The 22,676-nt window shown below is 40.0% G+C and overlaps 1 protein-coding gene across 1 annotated transcript in view; it reads left to right on the top strand.

Moving 5' to 3' along the window:
• Positions 1 to 291: 291 nt before the first annotated feature.
• Grpr (gastrin releasing peptide receptor) overlaps positions 292 to 22,676 on the top strand; it is a 35,805-nt gene continuing 13,420 nt past the window's right edge. The window contains exon 1 of the mRNA XM_021153916.1: positions 292 to 1,140. Within this exon, the coding sequence (XP_021009575.1) occupies positions 725 to 1,140 (416 nt within the window). The 5' untranslated portion in view covers positions 292 to 724. The remainder of the gene's footprint in view (positions 1,141 to 22,676) is intronic.

Here is a 22,676-nt window from a genome sequence, read left to right as displayed (position 1 = left end):
GTGCTCCCAGCTTAAATGTAAAGGCAAAGGTATCTATCTGTTAAGCCACTTAGGAGTTGTGATCTGCTGCCTGATTCTCATTTGGAGAAAGCAGGCAGCTGGGCAGTGATTGAAGCGTCCAGCAGGGGGCTGGCATTCGCTGTCTATACATGGTCCTGGCTCCTCTTCAGAGCGGCAGCTCAGGAGAGCTGCCGTTTGCTAAGGAAGCCAGTGACGTCCAAAGCATCCTGCCTATAGGATTGGAGGCTTTCTTGGTGCAGTTTTTTTCTACCCACTTTAAACCTTCAGGTTCTACAAATCAGGGAAGACGGGAAATGCTGTGTGAAAATAGCAGTCCAAAAGTTCTTAGTAAACTGCAGCCAGAGAGACTCAGTCTAGGATGGAGGTAGGAAGAGCTGAGACAAAGTGGGCTTAATTCTAAGCTTTTCTTCAGGCTGAGTTTCTGTTGCTTGTTAACTTAGTGAATGTACAGATGTATTGCTTGCTGGTGGTGTGAAGGCTGGGACAGAACCAACATCAACAAACTGAGCTAGAGTTTGGAATACCAGTGTGTGTGTGTGTGTGTGTGTGTGTGTGTGTGTGTGAATTCAGAGTGTTTTAAAGGGAGATCAAGAGGCTCGCACAGATCAGCGAGTGTAACTGACAAACCTTCAGCGCCTAACTGAAAAAAACAGAAGTTACAAAGCAGCATCTTGAAGGCACATTTGAAGAGAGAAGCTTTGAGATGGCTCCAAATAATTGTTCCCACCTGAACTTGGATGTGGACCCTTTCCTGTCCTGCAATGACACCTTCAATCAAAGTCTGAATCCCCCCAAGATGGACAACTGGTTTCACCCAGGATTCATCTATGTCATCCCTGCAGTTTATGGGCTTATCATTGTGATAGGTCTTATTGGCAACATCACGCTCATCAAGATCTTCTGCACGGTCAAGTCCATGCGAAATGTGCCAAACCTGTTCATCTCTAGCCTGGCTTTGGGAGACCTGCTGCTGCTGGTGACATGCGCCCCTGTGGATGCCAGCAAGTACCTGGCTGACAGGTGGCTATTTGGCAGGATTGGCTGCAAACTGATCCCCTTTATACAACTTACTTCAGTGGGGGTGTCTGTCTTCACACTTACGGCACTGTCAGCTGACAGGTAAGTACTCATTGGAAGTTATATCTTCTCTTGGGGTGGTGGACCACTCATTGAATCACATGAGAGAGCTGTCTACCCTAAAGGGAACTTGTACTCAAACTCACAATCCCTTCCAGGCATGGTTTTGTTCTGAAAATTACTTCTGGAGTTTGGCATATTAGTTTAAGAAAAGAAAAATGAGAGAATGGTGGAGACCCGAGGAGGCAAATGAGAATTAAATCTCTAAGCCTGAGACTGAGGGGCATTTTTTTCTGAAGAAAAATCATTGCCTTTCCCTGTCTTCTCTTTCTCTGAAAAAATTAATTGAACAGTGAGAAGGACAATCCTACCCTACAGTTTCAACCTCAGGCTAGTGTTTTTTAGAAGCAATTCAGAATCCTTCAGAAAACAGAGAAGTTCCCACTGACCCTCTATAAAATCTCCTTTGAGAACAACAACAAAAGAGGCTCCATTTCTCTGAATTTTGTCTTCCTTGGACAGTCTTAACTTTTCTTACAGCTCATTTTTAGGTATGACTGAACAGAACAGTTGTGTGTTAATTTTTCCAAGTCTCCCTTCAATGACTTTAAATATGTTTGCTCCCTAAGCAAGTTCAAGGTTGACTGTCCTTCTATGTACAATATCTTTGTATCTTGGTGAGGCTGAGTGTCTTCTGTTATTCTGAAAAATGTACATCTGGAAAACACACATGTGATTATACACACACACACACACACACACACACATATATATGTATATATATATATATATATATAAAATTCAAACATGTATTTGTCAAATATCTATGTCTACCATGTTAAAAAAAAAGAAAACTTATGCTTGAACAGGCAAGTAAAGATATATATGAAGGATATTCACACACGTTGTTGATTATATCTTATGTTCTGAAGAATGAACACAAATGATTAGACTACTAGATACAATATGTTGTATCTAGTATCTAGTATCTAGCTAAATGGCTAAACTAAGAAAAAAAACAGGCTTATTGGACCAGAGGTCATAAATTGTTATCTTAAGTCAACTATATGGTGTACGTTAAAAATACATAGGACCAGAGTGTATACTAGAAAAAGTATAGTTGCAATTCTGTAAAGTTTAGAATCTGAAGTAGAGGGCCTCTCCTTTACTACTTGTGGTGCTTGAGTCTCCTGCTATTAAAGAACAAACCGTCCTCAGGTGAGCTGGCCTTCACAAGTAATGGACAAATAAAGATAGCGTTATCAGTATTTGTGGCCATGTGTTTAACTTAAGCTATTTAAAGTGCACCGCTCAGCACCCATGATATTCTCAGAGCCTGAAAAGTAATGGTCCAGAAATGAGGTTATTGTGTGGACCAGACAGGGTTTCTCCACACACCCTCATCTTGCTTGCACCCTGCCTATTTACCTTTCAGGTACAAATGACCACAGACACTTTCTGTGTTCATTCAGGGCCAGCAAACTTCAGGGCTGGCAAAAGCTCTAAGGTTGGTTCCCACTGGTGGAGGGCACGTCAGGCTGAGCATAATTTTCTTGATAGGAAGAAGAGATTTGGGTTTCCGGGCTGGTGAATGCAGTGGTCCAGATGGTGTTTACTGTCTCCTCGGGGAGGCGAACAGCATGGAAAGGGAGGGCATGAAATGGAAAACTGCAGCTGCAGGGACCCTCTTCCTGGAGTTTCAGACCAGACTGAGCTTGCCATCAGCAGTCAGGAACAGCTCTGTGCAAAGCTGAGTTGAATGCCACTGCAGCTGCAGTGTGTCCTCACTAACTTTTTGTAATTGGCCTTGCCTGGCAAAGGCTGATGGATCACTGGAATGACAGGTGCATCACACTAACTTCAATGAGAATAGATGCCTGGGCAGTTTGAAAATACAAAACTTGTACTTTTATATTTATCTTATGTTGGAAAGCTACAAGATTATCTTACAACAGCTTTATGGGCTTGGCAAGGTAAATGTGGATTCTATACTTATCAACAATGTGACATCTATGAACATAGTAAAAAGAGTAAGTTAACAGCTCATCATTTTTACATAATGTCTATGTAATCACGTGACTATAATATTGAGGATATGAAGGAGTCCCAATGTCTTGCCCATTTCCACTTAATATTCCTAAAGAAAGGCAACTGTTACTGTGATTTTGTATACCTGACATTACTTATTGAAATTCTTGAACATATAAACATACAGTGAATAGAACTTTGAGTTTGCCTTCTCATGCTTGGTGTATTTCTGGGGTCCTCATCCATGTTAGCACATTTAGGAGTGGTTTTTCGATTGTGTCCAGGGTCCCATTGGAGGAAAAGACTTCCAGTTATCCTGATGAATACTGATGTATTTCTTTCTGGTTTGGGGCTAAGAACCTTTTCTGGATTTTGTTTCTGTTTGTTTGCTGTTTAGAATTTCATACAATATATCTTGACAATATTCTTTACTCATCCCCAGCTCCTCTCTGATCCTATCTCAACCTTACCCACTACGTTCTTCGCTCTTTAGAAAATGAACAAACAAAAAGCAAAAGCAGAAAAAAATAAACAAGCTAACATGGAGTCCATTTTGTATTGGACCACTGTTTCTGAGCAGGAGTCCTGCCCTGGAGTGGTTGATACCGAGTGTCACTCCATTGAAGAAAACTGATTTCCCCTCTCTCAGCAGCTATCAAGGACAGAGAGCTTCTTGGTTAGGACTGGAACTTTTTTTTGGCTGACATAAGAATTTTATTTCTTTTAGGTGTATGTTCAAATCTGAAATGCTTAAGTTATTAGTTCACATATGTAGTACATATTGTTAGTTTTCATGTGAGCCTTCATATTTGGTAACTTGGTAAAAAAGGGTAACCCAAACTGCCCAGTGTGGATGACCATCAGAACACTAAAAGGGAACAGAAACAGAAGCCTAGGCTCCACCCTAAACTACTTTAACAAGGTTTCCAACATGTGAGTGGGGCTCATAACTGTTAACATGCATGCCCAATCATCGTAGGTTTTTAGCAAAGCCAATGTTTATCTCAGTCACTCTCCTGCAGCCCCCTGTATCCACAGGTAAGGTTGAGTGTCACTAAGAAAAGAACATTTTTCTAGAAAAATATATACCACTCTCACCATCCCAAAAAGGAGATTTCAAGGATTTTGACTGGAACCATGGGATCACCAGTTTTCCAATTTCAGGTTCTCATTCAAGTACCTTCAATTTTAGTCCCTGTCTTCTCTCTCCACTTGCACTCTCTATCCTCATACACACACTGCTGTTCTCATACATGTTATCACATGGCCCCATTCAAAATACAGTCTGATTCCATTTCCCTTCTTATGACAGGGAGCTCCAGACTCAAAATCAGGCTGTTTTAAAAGATGGTGGCTGAGTGACCCAGGGCATATCAGTTTGGAAGGGGTCCTTCCCTGGTTACTTCAATGGTACTTAGACTACTATGTCTAGCTTTCTGGATTCTGATGAGATTGGTCTCCTCACAAAAGAAGACTCAATTTAGTTCCCCATAGAGCATCCTCCTATAAAATCCCTCTTAGAGGAATTTGGGCTGCCAGATCCTAGGTTCTATCTAGTTTGGTTTTTCAGAGGCATATGCTGCCACCCTGGAAGGAAATACACCTTGTGTCTGCCCACAGTCACAGTGACCCAGAAGTGCTGCCAGCAGCTTCTGGGAATGAGCAGAGGCCAGGTGTGTGGAAGTGGGCTTTCCCAGCCAGGATTGCTCTCAACCTGAATGCCTTGGCAGAGGAGAAGAGGGTAACGAAGAACTTCCATGTCTCTCACACATTAGTTTTTCAAGTGTCAGGCTTTCATGTGATTAATTAAGGATCATTCTGGCAACTTAATATGCATGATGGAAAAAAAAAAGCTCAAGCTTCATCATGAAACACGCAGTGTCTCACGAAGGGCTCCCTGGTGAGGTCTTTTGAACTGTGCCTGTCAATAACATCCTTTAAAAATAGACTAAATTTACATTCTTGCACTTATAAATCTTCCTGGTGTGTGTGGTTGCATAAATTCTTCTTTAATTAAAACTCAGGCTTTCAGCATAAAACGGAAGTTCTCCTCTTTTTTCCCTCCAAGTAAAAGCACAAAGGGACATCCAAGAGGTTTCTTTTGCACAGTAGTCTCCTCCTCTAAGAGACTTTCTTTGGCCACTCAGTCTGAGAAAATGGGAGATCCTATCAACCAGGTTCTTTCTTTAGGTTTATTGGAATGTAAGTTGCATATGTGCTTAGGGGGACAGTTTGACACCCCCCACCCCCAAACCTCATCACCTTCACCAACACAGCCCAAATACATGTCATTTCTATCACCCATCCAATTTCTTTCTGGTCCCTTTTTAGTGTACCCCTCCCTCCACCTCAGCTTCTGGAGACCTTGATCTTTTCCAGGATGCCCCATGAACATGTAACATACAGCCTGGTTCCTTTTAGCACACCGTATTGCATGTTATGCTTATATAACTCACTCCTATTTTGCTGTGTAGTAGTCACATCATTGGTGTGTCATGGTTTGTTTATCTGTCCTCCAGTTCATGATCAGTAGGACCGTTTTCCACTTGGGATGATGATGAATAGATCAGGCATAATTTCTCATTTACAGTTTTAGTATGGATCTTCAGTCCTCATAGGTACATACAATCTATGATTATTTTCTCAAGACATTCCTTGTTCATTTGTTTTGTTATGTCATACTGTATATTTATAAGACATGCAAGAGTCTAGAGGCTTGGAGAGATGGCTTGGTTGCAAAGTGTTTGACTTACTATCCTGAAGAACTGAGTTTCACCTCCAGAACATACCTGTTATCTCAGCACAGAGGAAGCAGAGATAGAAGATATCAGGAGCTTGCTAGCTAGCCACTGAACCTCAATTGTCAACTTCTGAGTTCAGTGACAGACCCTGTTTCAAAATATAAGATAAAGAGCCATCAATGTCAACTTCTGGCCTCTGCTCACATGTTCACACACACCTACAAAGTGGGAGTCTATCTCAGTCATTAATATATTCTCTGATACTAGACCAGTTCATAGTCTGTACCGAATGCTCAAGATATCCTTGCTGAACAGATGAAATGAAATATGCATGAAAAAAAGAATAAAGGAGTGAATACATTCAGATGGCTCATGCCGGATGAACTGAGAATACTTGATTATGATCTACAAATCATGTTCATTTCCTCTGATGATTCACAGAGTAACACTAGCACAATGGTTCCAGCCACAGATGACAAGAGCTAGATTCTGTGGAAACCGACGAGTGCTTTTCAAAAGAAAAACCAAACAAAAGTTTGAACAAAAGGCAGATAAACAAATATTTAAAATCATAATCAAATGAGTTACAAATTAAATGGCTTTAATCATAAAATAGTTACCATAAAATTCAGGAAAGTACCATAATACCTACAAACTAGCTTCCTGACTCTTCTTTACCTTGCTTGTTTTCCTAACTCTTTTGGCTCCATCCTCATCTGTCTCCTCTTAAAATATCCATCATTTGGACATATTTTTTTTGCTTTGCATTTTTTTTAAAGTTCTGGAGATTGAACTGAAAGTCATATGCATGTATGCATGCTAAACATACACTCTACAGCTGACCCACACTCCCAGTCTGATAAGTCATTTCTATAAGAAATTACAATCAGTCTTCCTCAAGGATGAACTTCCTTGTAGCTTATCCATTCCCAAGTTGTCAGCGTTAAACACATGTATAAGAGTAACAAGGAGCCGGGCGTGGTGGCGCACGCCTTTAATCCCAGCACTCGGGAGGCAGAGGCAGGCGGATTTCTGAGTTCGAGGCCAGCCTGGTCTACAAAGTGAGTGCCAGGACAGCCAGGGCTACACAGAGAAACCCTGTCTCAAAAAAACAAAAAAAACAAAACAAAACAAAAAAAAAAGAGTAACAAGGACCCTGATATAGCTGCCTCTTGTGAGGCGATGCCAGGGCCTGGCAAACACAGAAGTGGATGCTCACAGTCAGCTATTGGATGGAACACAGGGCTGCCAATGGAGGAGCTAGAGAAAGTACCCAAGGAGCTGAAGGGGTCTGCAACCCTGTAAGTGGAACAACAATATGAACTAACCTAGTACCCACAGAGCTCATGTCTCTAGCTGCATATGTATCAGAAGATGGTCTAGTTGGCCATCATTGGGAAGAGAGACCCTTTGGTCCTGCAAACTTTATATGCCCCAGTACAGGGGAATGCCAGGGCCAAGAAGTGGGAGTGGGTGGGTAGGGGAGTGGGGGGGGGCTATGGGGGACTTTTGGGATAGCATTGGAAATGTAAATGAAGAAATTTCCTAAAAAAAGAAGAGTAACAAATTGACCCCACAGGCTGTATTTATATATACATAAGTATTTTATGTGTAAATTATGTCTCTAGAAGAAGAGGTCATGGATCTGAAAAGAATTGGGGGGAAAAGTTGGAGGAGTTGGAGAGGGAGATGAAGGGATGGAAATGAGATAAATACAATACTCATATGTGAAATTCTCAAAAAATAAAAGGATACCATCAATGGCTTACCATTTTCTTGAAAAATGAAAAGTTGACCCTAAAATGAGGAGAAAGTTGTTTTTTAAAAAAAGAACGTAGAGGAATATGGCTCTGTTTTATCATGGTTAATTAAAATCTAGCTTTTTACTAGAGGTTAGAAAAGTCTTCATTGGGCCCGGAAGGGGATCGGAACTCCACAGGAAGACCAAGAGAGTCAACTAACCTGGATCTTTGGGAGCTCTTAGTTATTGAGCCACCAACAAAAGAGCATACATGGGCTGGACCCAGCCCTCCTGCACATATGTAGCAGATGTGCAGATTGGAGTTCATGTGAGTCCTGAACAACTGTAGTGGGGACTATCCTCAAAGCTGTAGCCTGACTGTGGAATAGGTTTCCCAACTTTCCTTGTTCATTTGTTTTGTTATGTCATACTGTATATTTATAAGGCACGCAGGAGTCTAGAGGCTTGAGGAGATGACTCATTTAGCAAGATCCCTTGTCTGGCCTCAGTAGGAGAGGATCCACCTAATCCTGCAGAGACTGGATGTGCTATGGTGGGGGATACCCAGAGAGGACCTCCAACCTCTCAGAGGAAAAAGAGATGGGGAGAAGAGATGGATTTTGGGGATGGGGAGCCAGGAAAGAGCAGCAATTAGGATGTCAAGTAAATAAAAATGGTTTTTTTTTAAAAAAAGGTTTCCATCCAATTTCACAGCTCATTATTAGGCCTAGAGTATAGAAACTTTTAGAATTATAACGTTTTAGAAAACTATTGGCTTTACCTTGTTTCTCTCTTGTTACAATAGAAATAGTACAGACTGAATAAATTATAAAAGATAAGAATGTATTTAGCTCATTATTCTGGAGGATGTGGCATCCAAGAAATACCAGCAGGTTGTGAGGGTCCCACTGCTGCATAGTGACATGGCATGAAAGAAAAAAATGTGTGTGAGACACCCAGAAACCTGAAACTTCATTACAATTTACTGAGAAGGCAAACCAGACAGGGTAGTGGGGCAGGGAAGGGGAGAGAATGGGAGAAAGACAAACTATTACACTTTGGCTCATGTTAAAAAGATAGATAAATAGATGATAGATAGATAGATAGATAGATAGATAGATAGATAGATAGATAGATAGATAGATAGGTGTTTAAAAGATGATAGATGATAGATGTTAAAAAGATTATAGATAGATCGACTCACACATTCACGTACATACATACATATATACATATATGACAGATAATTATTATTCACTTCCCCAAATTCTTTCCTATCCCTTTGTAGTGTAGTGAACCTTCAAACATCACCTCAGTTCCTAGAAACCTTGATCTTTTCTAGGATGTCCCATGAATGATAATATACAGCCAGGCTCCTTTTTAACACACTGTGTTGCATGTGTGAATAACCCATCCCTATTTTGTTGTGTAGCATTCATAGCACTGATGTGCTGTGGTTTATTTATCTGTCTTCCAGTTCATGATCAGTAGGAGTGTTTTCAGTTTGGGATGGTGAGGCCCAAATCTGACATACATGCTCCTTTACAGTTTTAGTATGGATATAGGTCTTCTATTCTCCTGAGTACTTACAATCTGTAATTATTATTTTCTTGAGAGTTCCCTTGTTTTATACATATAACATGAAACCAGAAGGAGAACTATTATGGAGGAGAATAAATACAAGGGGGAAGGATAGCAGTGGAGTGAATATGAACAAAGCACAATGAAACATATGCTCAAAAACCTCATAATAAATAAATTCAATAAATCAAAAGGTAAAAAAGTAGCCATTTACTGTTGGTGTAACGAATGTATTTCTGCAATAATGGCATTAATCTATTTCTAAGGGCAGAGACCTCATAATTTGACCAGCCCCTGAAGGTCCTACCATTTGACACTATACTGTTTGAATGACAACCAAATTTTGTGAGATTTTTAGGCAGACATAGTGGGTGCAACCACTACCAAAATTTGTTTCCCATGTAGGCTGCTATAATCGAGAGCAGTTCCATTTTCTTGTGTCTTGGGTAATCTTAAGTACTCATTTGATGAATGGCAGCACCTACTATGAGCCCTTTGCTTTCTTCACCAGTCTTGGTATTTTGTGATTATTTATAACACAAGCGAATTGATATTTGTAATTTGGTCACTGGTCAGTTTGCAAACACATTGGTAAATTCAGTTCTACTTATATATCTAAATCAAATATCTTACCCTATTACTTTATTTTTATTGGTCTCACCTGATCTATAATTTACTGTTTTCTTACCTTCTCTGCTGTCTAGTTTTCATGTCCACATGACACAAGCTAGAGTCATCTAAGAGGAAGGAACATCAATAATGCTTCTATTAGATTGGGCTGTAGCAGGCCTGTAGGGCATTTTCTTAATTTTCTTAATTGATGATTAATGAGGGAGGGCACAGCCCATTGTGGGTGCTGTCATCCCTGAGCTGGTGGTCCCAGGTTCTATAAGAAAGCAGGCCAAGCAAGCCAGGAGGAGAAAGCAAGTAAGCATCATCCCTTCACGGTCTCTGCATCAGCTCCTGCCTCCAGGTTCCTGCCCTGCTTGAGTTCCTGTCCTGACTTCTCTCAATGATGAACTACTATGTGTAACTGTGAGTGAAATAAATTCTTTCTTCCCCAAGTTGCTATATTGGTCATGATGTTTTATAACAGCAGTAGTAACCCTAAGACAAATTTTAAGTTAATTTAATATTTTAATTATTTAATTTCACTCTCCCATGAATGTGTTAATATAGAAATCCTTCTCAATACTCATTTACATACATCCCTAAAGTATACAACGTTGTGTCCTTGACTTATTAGACTCTACTACAAATTAGAATTTCTTCACAATATAGGCCTTTGAGGACTATTCAACTTCATTTAAAATTCCTCCTTTCCTTTTTCCTTTTCTTCTATTTGGGGACAGGGGCAGGGGGAGGACTATTGTGTGCCATGCTGCATATGTGGTTCTCATTTTCCACCTTTATGTGAGTTTCGGGGATTGAACTCTGGTCACCAGGCTTTGCTGCAAGCTCTTTTATCTAGTGAGATATCTTGCTGGCCCCATCTGTTCATATTTTAATTCTCTCTGTGTTTCTATAACCCGCAGCACACCAATCGTGTTGTTTGTACATTCCTTATGTTTACTCAATACTTATCTTAGAGTTAAGTCTAGATTTCGATTTATCTTATTTGTCTTTTCTGTATTCTTCACTCCTGTCTGCAACTCTGTGGCTTTTCACCAAGGACCATTTTCCTCCTGTCCAGAGAATTCCCTATAGTGTTCCATTTATTAGTAAGTCCAATAGCAGTGATTAGTCACAGTTTCTGTTTGGCACTGTCCTATTTTCTGCTTATTTTGGAAAATATTTTCAGAACTCTAGGAGGAGGGTTTCTATCTTTCGGTACTTTGCAGCTGCCACTCATGATCCTCTGAATTCTTCTGTGAACCCATAGTTTCTTATAGCTCCTTTAACAACATTGTGTTCTTGTTGTATTTCTGATTCAATTTTTTTTATCTTTCCCCTTGAGTTTGAATCATATTACTGGGTTGCTTATAGACCTCTTTTCTCTTTCTTTCTTTCTTTCTTTCTTTCTTTCTTTCTTTCTTTCTTTCTTTCTTTCTTTCTTTCTTTCTTTCTTCCTTCCTTCCTTCCTTCCTTCCTTCCTTCCTTCCTTTCTTTCTTTCTTTCTTTCTTTCTTTCTTTCTTTCTTTCTTTCTTTCTTTCTCTCTTCCTTTCTTCCTTTCTTTCCTTCCATCTTTCCCATTCTTAGGGTTCATAGTGTTTCTTCAATCTATAGCCTGAAGGTTTGAGTTGGCTTGAGGAAATTTATAATCATTACAACTTCTAACATAAATTCCTTTCCTTTCTCTCTTATCTTTTTCCTTATGTACAGAATAATACAAGCCAACTTTGCATTTTTAAAGTCTGACCCTTTCACTGTTCCTAAGGCTAGAAATTTCATAATGGCTCTGTTACTAAAGGAAATGTCATTTTTTTCATTTGTATGGGTATTTATTTTTGGGTGCTGGAGATAAAAATTGTTTTAAACACATTTTAATGTTACAAATTCTGTCATGACTTATAGATGTGCTTTCCCATTTCTCTATTGCAATTCTAGAATCCCTATTTGGTTCACAAATAGATTCACAATGTATTTTTAAACTTTCTGTGGGGGCTGATGAGATGGCTTGGTGGTTAAGAGAACTGGCTGCTGTTGAAAACGACCTAGGTTCAGTTCATAGAACACACATGATGGCTCATGACTGTTTATAACTTCAATTCCAGGGAATCTGACACCCTCCTCTGGCTTCCCGGTGCTTCTGCACTCACATGTGTGCACATAAAGTCATGCAAGCTACACATGAGAAATATGTAAATGAATCTTAAAAAATATATCTGTGTGGCAAACACTAACCTCTGGAATGCCTGCCAGACTTGCCAGACCAAGTAATTTTTGTTTGAGTGCTTAAATTTTTTTGTATGAAAAACCATAGGCAAGTTGAGGCTTTGGATGATATTTACCTCCCAGAACATACTAGCCTTTGCTCTTGCTTGCAACTGGAAGGTAGTATTGTATCAGACTTATCTGGAAACTGAGCATATTGGACGCTGAGCTTTGGCATCTGCGAGAGTTAGTCTGTGTCTGGGGACACTTCATAGCCAAGATATAACCTGGTCTGTTTCCAGTTTCTTCTGCTGAAGTTTACCTTTCTGGGCATCTCAACTTAACCTCTGTGGACTCCACTTATTATTTATCTTCACCTTAAAGCTGCTTGAAATTTGTAAAGGACTCAAGGGGAAAATATGAAGCTGAATGCCAGCTTCCTGTCTGTACTTCGCTTCTCTCCAGGATTTGAGCTACTCACATTGTTAACTCCATGGTATGCCTCTGACATTTTTTTTTTCAAAGAGTTTTTTCTAAAGTTTGGTTTCTGAAGTTCTGCCTGGCCACAAACTAGTTTGGCCTGATCAGGAGTGGAAAATCCCCCACCACCTCTCTGAAAGACCTTAACTGCTGCCCTTGAAGGGGCACTCAGGCCAGCTCTGCTAACAAGGAGTTTCAAGCCATCTACTTGGGCCTGTGAGGTCAGCATTCAGAGTCTCAGCAACTTAGCATTTAGAGAACTGAGTTCTGGCTCACTTCAAAGTGAGAGAGTCAGAAATCTCAGCGGAGGTCTGTAGGAGTGCCTAGTGTGGAGGGTGCAGACTTATCAAAGCCTCAGGGATTCTGAAACTAGGCCAGGACTCTCGGCCCAGTGAGCAGGGCTTGGAGCTGATATTTGGCCACACAATGGGTTTATAACAATTGAAATTTCTTTGGAAGAAAAGAGACAGAATGGTCCTAAGATGTGTTTCTTTACATTTCATTATTCAATATTTTTGAGAATTTCATAAGCGAGTACTGTATTTATATCATTTTTGCCCTCTCTCTCTCTCTCTCTCTCTCTCTCTCTCTCTCTCTCCAGTTTCCCCTGTAGTCCCCAACTTCCTCTCAAATTTATGACCTCTTTTTCTATAATTATTATTGTCACATACATGTGCATGCATACATATGATACACACACACACATATCTGTATAATCTACATTATCTTATTGAGTTGAATTAGTATTGCCCGTATGTACATGTGTTTAAGGCTCACCACTCGGGATAGGATAACCGTTCAGGAGCTTGTCCCTGGAGAAAATGAATTCTTTCTCTCAGCAGCTCCTTGTGTTTAGAAGACACTGTCTCATACTGATGTCCTGGTCCTCTGGATCTTGCAATGTTTCCACCTCCTCTTCCAAAATGTCCCTTGTGCCTGAGGTGTCTATGGAGTTGAGTTGTAGCTATATCAACAGCTGGTCACCATATGAAGTTTATTCTCTACATTTTACGCAGTCTGAGTTTGATTTTTAAAACTACTCTGTTGCCTTAGTGTACACAGTTGTAGGTTACATTAAAACAGTTTCATACAAATATAAATTGTATGCTGAGCCAATTCCCTATAATACTCGACTCTTTTCTTTGTCTCCCCTCCCATTTCTTCTCATAGTCCCTTTTATTTCCCTTCTTCTTTCATATTATATATACAGGTATGATTTTATGTTATCTCTAATAAAAACCTAGGAACCACATATAAGAGAAAGCACATGGTACTTTTGCAACACTAGCTTAATTTGCTTAATATGTATGGTGGTTGGTTTGAATTGTCAATACCATCTTGAATGAGCTTGGAGAAGGGCCTCTGAGAAGATCTGTGAAGGATGCTCTTACTATATTAATAGAAGTGGGAAGGCCTCCGCACTATGGGGAGTGCCAAAGGATCCAGTGCTGTATAAGACTTCTGACTGTGGACTTAATGTAATCAGTTGCTTCGAGCTCTTCTTACTGGGACTTTCCCACCTAGAACTGTAAGACAATATAAACTCTTCCCCTTGAAGTCGTTTTTGCCTGGGTACTTTATTACAGCAACAGGAGAAGAAACTAAGACCCATTTTCCTGAAAAGAATAGGACTTTACTCTTTTTCTATGACTGAAAAATTCAGAGATATGATACACACACACACACACACACACACACACACACATGTTCTTTTGAGTCACTTAAATTAGTGCTCTCACTTAGCTATTGTGAATAGTGCTGCAATAAACACTGATGTGCACAGAGCTCTGTGGTATATTAGCTTAGAGTTCCTTGGGTAAACACCTGGGAGTGGCATAGTTGGGTTCTGTGGAAAATCTATTTTTAGTTTTATTTCTTTATTATTTTCCTCTCTTCCTGGTCTTCCTCTTTTTCCGTCCCTATCTGTTTTTATCACCTCTGTCCCTGTCTCTTTCATTCTACTCAGGCTAACTGGACAGTGAAAACTCCTGAAGACTTTGTTAAAGAAAAAGGAGAAATGCAAAATCTTTGCACATAATGACATTTATTTTCAGTCAGAAGGACTTCATATGATAACAGCATGTCTATGTGACTCACTTGTTTCTTTACACTGTCTACATATGAATAGAACTATAGGTCATGTGGAAGTTTTTCAAAGTTTCCTTTTGCCCTTTGCTAATTTTGTTTTATTCTGTTCTGTTCTTTTGCGCTAGGATGTGTCATATTTGGGTCAAATGTCTGCTATGAAAAGTACTTTAAACATAGTTTTTAGAACAAAAACCATACTGCTACAATCAGGCAACAATGGTTTTCTCCATGAAAATATATAGGCAATACTGGGTTCTATAATCTTTTTTTTTATGTGTATGAATATTTTGACTGTATGCATGTATGTGTACCATTTACATGGCTGGTGGCTTCATATATGGTGTTGTATCGATCTCGAATTGTAGTTATAGATGGTTGTGAGCCACTGTATGGGTACCAGAAATTGAACCCAGATCTATAAGAGCAGCACAAACACTTAACCGCTGAGCCATCTCTTTAGCCCTTGGGGATGCTTCCTAAAATATGGTGATTCCAACTAATTTTTTCTTGGGATGAGGTTTCTCTGTGTAGCCCTGGCTGTCCTGGAACTCATTCTGTAGACCAGGCTCACCTCGAACTCAGAAATCTGCCTGCCTCTGCCTCCCAAGTGCTGGGATTACAGTCATGTGCCCCCACTGCCCGGCCCAAACGATTTTTTAAAGAAATTTCATTATTGGGTGATTATCTAAGTGGATATTGCCTATTATTACATTAGATGATCAAACACATTGTGGAAGAATTGGAGCCCAATTTCTTTCCAAGATTGTCAACAAAAATGGAATTGAAGGTTGAAATGATCGTTTGAAGGAGACCTGTATCACAGGATGCATACAATCACAGTCAGTATTTAAGCATCCTTTACTTGTGCTTTAAGGGAAGATATGAGGATCTATAAAGAGCAATGCTTTTCTCCCTTCTCTGGGGACTGGCTTTTCATGGTACCAGAATGGATGCTAGCATCCAAAGGAAGGAGGCAACCAACAGTCCGACTCAGGTACAATGCCTATGAATCACACCAATGACTATCAAAGCACGTTACCACTGAAGGTGCAGCAGTGGCATATATACCTTAGCAATAACCAACAGCTCTCAAATTGGATTTCAAACTCACTTAACAAAAGGGAACACATGCCTGGTACTGAAAACTAGCTAACTACTCAGTGCTACTGAATCATGGTTATAGGAGGAGAATTACTAATTTACTACACTAGCCAAATCCATAGCAATAATCTATAAGCATTTGTCCTTATACCTACAGTATAGTCTTTACTCCTCATCAAGGAAACTTCTCTTTGCAATAGATTGTCCATTACAGAAAACCACACATAATCAAAATGCAGATTTTATACAAAACACTTGCACTATCTAAGGCTCAAGGAACGTTGTGGAAGAGGGGGCAGAAAGATTATAAGAACCAGAGGATCGGGGAGTTTGCTATGAGATTGTGCCTCCTATAATAACAGAAGCTACACCTATAAAGTCTTCCCAACATGGTTACCTAAGTATGGGCTGAACAAGGAGGACACCAGTGGGCATGTCAAAATGGAAAGGGAAAAGACTTTGAGGCTTCAACCCTACACAAAGGACTATAATGGGCAGCTGGGGAAACCTGGAATTTGGAGAGGTGGTCTACTCCAGGGAAGGAAGAGCACACCAATTGGTTGTCCAGTGCTAAATGGTCAGCCTTAAAAACAACATCTATACAAGTTTGTATCCCCAGGACATTATATGGACTGAACAGGTTATATTTAGGATATTATATTATATATTCCTATACAATATGTATTTTATCCAATATTAAAATATATGTGCATGAAATAAAAATTAATGAAAGAAGGCCATGAATTTGATGAAGAGTGGAGGGAATATGAGATGATTTAGAAGGAGAAAAGGCAAGAGAATAATGTAATTATAATCTCAAAAATAAAACAATGGCCAGTCATAAGAAATCATCCCTGATTGGGCATCCAGAGCCTTAGGCTCTGGGAGATTCAGCTAACTGACTCTGGGTCTTCTCTTGGCTTTGGTGTCTTCTTCAAGTGAAAGAAATTCTACTTGATGACTTCTTGCTTTCAGGCCTATATTTACATAGAAGAGAGTTATAATTGGAAGGGCGCAGATATTTGTCTGTATTGTGGTAGCAGCACTTCATATATTGATCTACTGCCATCAACTCTAAGAGCTCTTCACAAAGATCTATGCAGAAATCATTGCCATGTTCATTAAGGGCTTTTGGGGGGGCATATTTTCCTCTCAAGTTAGATTTTAAATCCTCATTGGTCAGGAACGTTTACATTCATAGTGCGAAGCAGAGCCTGAAATACCAACTTAGTACTTCAGTGTGCTGCGAAATTGACTAAGCGTGCTGAACAGTAATAGCTTGGTACTAGAAGCCCAATGGCAGGGCTCAGTGGCCAATTGTCTTTATTATTACGAAGTAATAAGGCTAATAAGCAGTGTTGTGTGATGGAAGGCAGGCTTACTTCTATTTAAAGATGGAATGAACAGCTTTGATGGGGACAAGCAAAGAACACAAGAACATTAGCTATGTTCCGATATTCAGTGCACATAGGCCAGAGCTTGGCAAACATTTCTGTAATGGCCAGATGATAAACATTTGAGGATTGGAAGACTATAGGGTCTCCAATGCAACCACTAAATTCTGCTTTGTAGCATGAAAATAGCTATAGATAATGTGTAAACATATGGGCATGCCCATGTGCCAGTAAAACTTTATTTATGGATGCTGAACTTTGAATGCTGTGTAATTTTCACACATCCCATAAATATTAGTCTTTTTTGGGCTTTTCCTCAACAATTTAAAATGTAAAAAACATTAGTAGTTCATGGCCATACCAAAAGAGACAGAAGACCAGATTTGATCAGAGAGTCCCATATAGTTTCTTGTCCACAATGAAGACTTGTGTGCATATTTTTCTGCAATGGTCATTTAACAGTGAGAGTTTCTTGTTTAAATGGAGTGTGCCTAGGAAAATCCATGCTTCTGTTCCAGTTACCCAGGAAAGAGGTCCTAGGGAATATTGTATACAAAATCACTAAATCTAGGGGCGTGGTTATAGTTCAATTGGTCAAGTGCTTGTGGGTGTGAGTTTGATCTCCAGAACATATATAAAGAGCTGCCCATGGTGGTATGCAATTGTAATGCCAGCTCTAGGGAGTCAGAGACAAGAGTGACCCTGTGACTCACTAGCCAGCTTCCCTAGCATACACGATGACCTCCAGGTCAGTGAGACATGCTGTCTCAGAAAGCAAAGTGGACTGCAGTTGAGGAGGAATGCCCAACATTATGATTTGGCCTCATGGCACACACATGAACACACATATGAATACACACACACACACACACACACACACACACACACACAGAGAGAGAGAGAGAGAGAGAGAGAGAGAGNCACACACACACACACACACACACACACACACACAGAGAGAGAGAGAGAGAGAGAGAGAGAGAGAGAGAGAGAGAGTTCTATATCTCTGTGGTATTGTAATGGTTTGAGGCTCTGTCATAGCATGTACTTGAGCTTCTCAGATTATTAAGAAACATTATCATCTATGTTTTTAAATGGTAATGTGGGTTTCTGCATCATGTGATCAGAGAACAGTAAAACTGATAGCAAAGGCAAAGTCTTTCAGCCAGCTATTTCCTCCTGCACGCTCTTGGTTGTCTGTGATGTGACTAGTTTAAATAGAGAAAAGGAAAGGCGTTTGAAGACAAAGCTGGATTCCAGCACACACCATGCCTCTTGCTTCTCCCTTTGTGCTTCACCATTGGGTATGGTGCTGATTCCCCCAAAGTCTTTCCATCTAACTGATGGAACATGTTTAGTAAGTTAAAAAAAAAAAAAAAGAAAGAAAAAAAGAAAAGAAAAATACAGGGGGAGGAAACTGGGCCTGACTAGATCACTTCCTTGCTTATCCCTAGTAAATTTTGAAGCCTTAAAATGATCAGAGAAACAGGAAGCATCTGGACTGTAAGTCTTTGAGAGGACAGTTTAGCTCAGTGTATGGTAGGAGAAGACTGGGTCACTTTGAACATCTCAGACTTGTTTCCTAGTCTAAAGCCCATGAAATGGCAGGCAAATGAAATGAAGAACTCCTAGTTTTTAGTTTTAGTTTATTCTATAAATAAGGCAAGCATAAAAGTGAGCCAGATCTAGACTCCAGTCCTAACACCAATAGACATGCTATCCCAGGCAGGGGATAGCTCATGGGGCCTCCATTCCTACCCAAAGAACTACAGTCAGCTAAGGAATGCTGACAGTGGGGACTATCCAATACCAATGGTCAACCCTGAAAACATCCATAAAAGTAACTTTGTACAGACTGAGAAAGTTGTAGTTCAGATGTGTGTGTATGTATGTGTGCATTTATGTATGTATGCGTGCATGTAGACATATATGCATATGGCCTTGTCTAACATCAATGGGAAGGGAGGCCCTGGGTTCTGTGGAGGTTTGATGCCACAGCATAGGGGTTGCTGGAGCAGTGGGGCAAGAGAGAGTGAGTAGGGGAGTACCCTCATACAGGCAAAGGGGAGAGGGTAGATGTGGGATGAAGGGTTTGTGGAGGGGTAACCAGGAAGCAGGATATCATTTGAGGTGTAAATGAGTGGAATGATTAATTAAAAAAGAAAAAAAGAGGCCATGAATTTGAAAGAAAACAATGAGGGTTTAAAGGGAAGAAAAAAGAAGAGATGAATGATGTAATTATGTTAGAACCTCATTTTCCCCCCAAAACCATATTCTCTTATGAACTAGAGTGAATTGACCTTCTTTTAAAATCCTTATTATTTTTAATTATATGTAGGTGTGTGTGCCTGCATGTGAGTATGTGCACATGAATACAGGTGCTCAAGGAGGCCAGAGGCATTGAATCTCCTGGAGCTGGAGTTACATATGGAGTTACATAAGTGAGCCCCATAACATGGGTGTTGGGAACTGAACTTGAGTTCTCTGGAAGAGCAGCACGTGCCATCTGAACCATCTGATCTGATCTGAACACCACTGAACCATCTTGCCAGCCTGAATTATTGTTCCAGAATAGCGTATGAAAAGAGTTGCTAAGAGTCCAGGTTTATGGATCCATTTGCATTAACTCATTGTAAGTATAGGACCCTGCAAAAGTAGATACTTAAGATGTGCTTGTGTGTTACCAGACATGCTGCTTTCTGGGTAGTTGGGGGTGTTTTGTTTCATTTGAGCTAATTGGTGGAGGCACATAAAGAAGTAGAAACTCTGTTTCCTCGAGATTACCAGACTTTCTTGATAAAACGTCCTGACCAGAGGCTTGCTAGTGTCTGCAGAGTACGACCTGATGTTTGGAGTGGCATCTATCTGTGTGATATCACAAAATGTTTACATGACATACTGATGTTAAAAGGTACAAAAAAGGTCAACTTTTAATCCTGTAAAAGAAGACAAAGAAAAAAGACATTGGGAAGAATTATATCAAAACATCATGTATAAGACTGCCGAGTGATTCTTGTTTTATTTGTATGATTCTTCACTCTCTAATTGCTTTATACTGAGCTCTTAGGATGCTTGCACTGTGTTGTTTTAAGTGAAAAGTCCTTCAAATTTGCTCTGCTTTTCATCCACCTTCCTTGTTAATCTCTTTACTGACTCAAGGCAACTCTGTCAATTGGTTCTTGTTCTGTGTGTGTGTGTGTGTGTGTGTGTGTGTGTGTGTGTGTGTGTGTCAGGGTGTGGTTGGGAGGACTGGGGATGGAACCCAATGAATAAAATGGAGCCTCTCAATTCTTCAGATCTGAGCCCAGTCTCAGGAGCCAGATGGCCTCTGCTCAGATTCTAACTCTGCCATTTGTTAATGTAGCCTTGGGAAAGTTAGCCACTCTGTCGGTTCTTTCATTTGTAAGAGTTATTGGAGAAAGGAGGGGTGAGGAGAGAGAGTGAGAGACAGAGACAGAGTTAGAGAGAGAGAGAGACAGACAGAGACAGACAGACAGAGACATAGACAGTGAGAGACAGCAACAGAGAGAATGAGGTGAGGGGAGAGAGAAATGCTAAATAGTATTTACATCCTTCTATTGTAATAAGGATTTTTTAAAGGTAAGAGTAACTAACTATTGAAAAGTATTTCATAGAATATTATACTTTCTTTCTCAAGCATGAGGCCCAAACTCATTTGACTGAGGATGCTAATAGATACAGGCATAACTGCATTAAAGTTAGATTTAGATTTTAATGACAGAAAACGTTTCAAGACTATCCATCTCTTACATTGCAAAATTCAAACTAGAGACCTTTTATCATTTAGTGTCAAGTGAGTGCTTCTTTTTTTAGTTAATTCTTGAAACCAATTGAGAACTGTGCTAGGCACACAGTATGTGCAATGTGAGTTTTCACTGAATAACAAAACAGCCAAAAAAAAAAAACCCAACAAAATAAATTGCTAATGAAGTAAGTAGAGTCCAGGGTTCCCAGGCCTCACCCCATCCCTGTCCTTGCCTTAGGTTTCTTCGTTACACAATAAGACCTCCCCAACACCACCAATGCCAACAAAGTTACAAAGCTCAGCCACCCCCTTACTACTTCTCAAACTTCTTGTCAAAGTGTATTTAAATATATTGCTGTTAAACTTTTATAATTAGACACAATGAGTCATATGCCATGATTTTTGACCTTCAATGCACCTTGTTTTGGAAAAGAGTTGTAAGACACTTTTTAAAGGTAATTTAGAAATTCTATTTTAGCCCAAGTAATATGAAATATATTTAAAACGAATCACTGTCTCTGATATTTCTATGTTTAAATATACATTAGATAAACTAAATTGACCAGGAGAAGGTTTTATGCTGTAGGTAGTGGCTGTGTCCCCTGGTGTGTCCTGGAAGACTTGGGCTTCTTCTCTCAGAGTAAAACCAATCACTGAGTCTAAGGGAGGTTTGGGGCAGGCTGTAGCCATCCCAGGATGAACAACCTATGCAATTCTCAGCCAAAAAGGGCTCAAAGAGGGTTAGAGACTGGTGGGTTAGGCACTTTGTTCTTGGCTGGCATAGTTCTGTAACATGCCCCTGACGCTCTCAAGTGGTCCCTTGCTTTTCCCTTCTCTCTCCCTACCTTTCTGGTGACTTTCTCTTTACTTAATCCAAATCTTCCCCTCTGAATCTGTTTAGAGTGAATGACTAGTTTTGAAGACAATCTATGACCCAAAATTAGTGATCTATTCTACACTAGAACATGGATAAACTTTGTCAATGGGACTTGTCTTGTTCTGTGTATTTCCTAGACTGCAAGGCAGAGTGATTTCACTATGCCTGATTGCAATGTGCAAATGGAATCTGGAAATGGTCTTCCAACTTTGGGGCTCATAAACTGTTGAGAAGTGTAACAAGATCTAAATATATGTTCATCCCTCCATAAAGTTTTTGAAAAATGGTCCATGAGCAGCTTGTGCCAAGATGCTCATGTACCTATTGAAGTTTAACTGGATAACTGCTTTCCTTTGTCATTTTAAATGTAACCAAGGGCAAAGGCAATATTTCAGCCTGCTTATACCCCTTCTGACAGGCTCCCTTATAAGATTAGCATTGAACTCTGGAATTAGATCATCTTGATGAAACTCATTTTTGGCCCAAGGTTCAGTTGGTACCCAATTCCTTATGAGAAAGCATTATAAGATGTCCGATAACTGATTACTTCTCGCTTTCCACTTTATCCCTAAGATTTTACAGCTCTCACATCCTAGAATCAGAGGGCTATATTGCAGTCATTCTGTACTTTTGAGAATCAAACTCAAGGCCTCAAATGTGCTAGGCAGGTGCTTCACAACCGAGCTACATGCTCAGTCTCATTTCTCAGAATCAATATCGTTCTGTCTGAAATATTCCTGGCAACATCCCAGTTGCATTCTAGCTTGTAGGCTTCTGGTTCTTCACTGATACCAATGCCTTTTTCTTTTTAAACCTCACTCCAGGCTCTCACTCAGATGACCCTTTTGGGCGCTGGGGCTTCTAAATATAGAAGAGATCTCAGAGTTCACTCTAAGTCTCAGGCCATATGGGACTCTGTGTGTGTGTGTGTGTGTGTGTGTGTGTGTGTGTGTGTGTGTGTGTGTG

Source organism: Mus caroli, chromosome X, assembly GCF_900094665.2.
Source record: "Mus caroli chromosome X, CAROLI_EIJ_v1.1, whole genome shotgun sequence".
Lineage (NCBI taxonomy): Eukaryota > Metazoa > Chordata > Mammalia > Rodentia > Muridae > Mus > Mus caroli.
The sequence above is the reverse complement of the archived record's forward strand: the minus strand, read 5'-3'. Positions and strand labels throughout refer to the sequence as shown.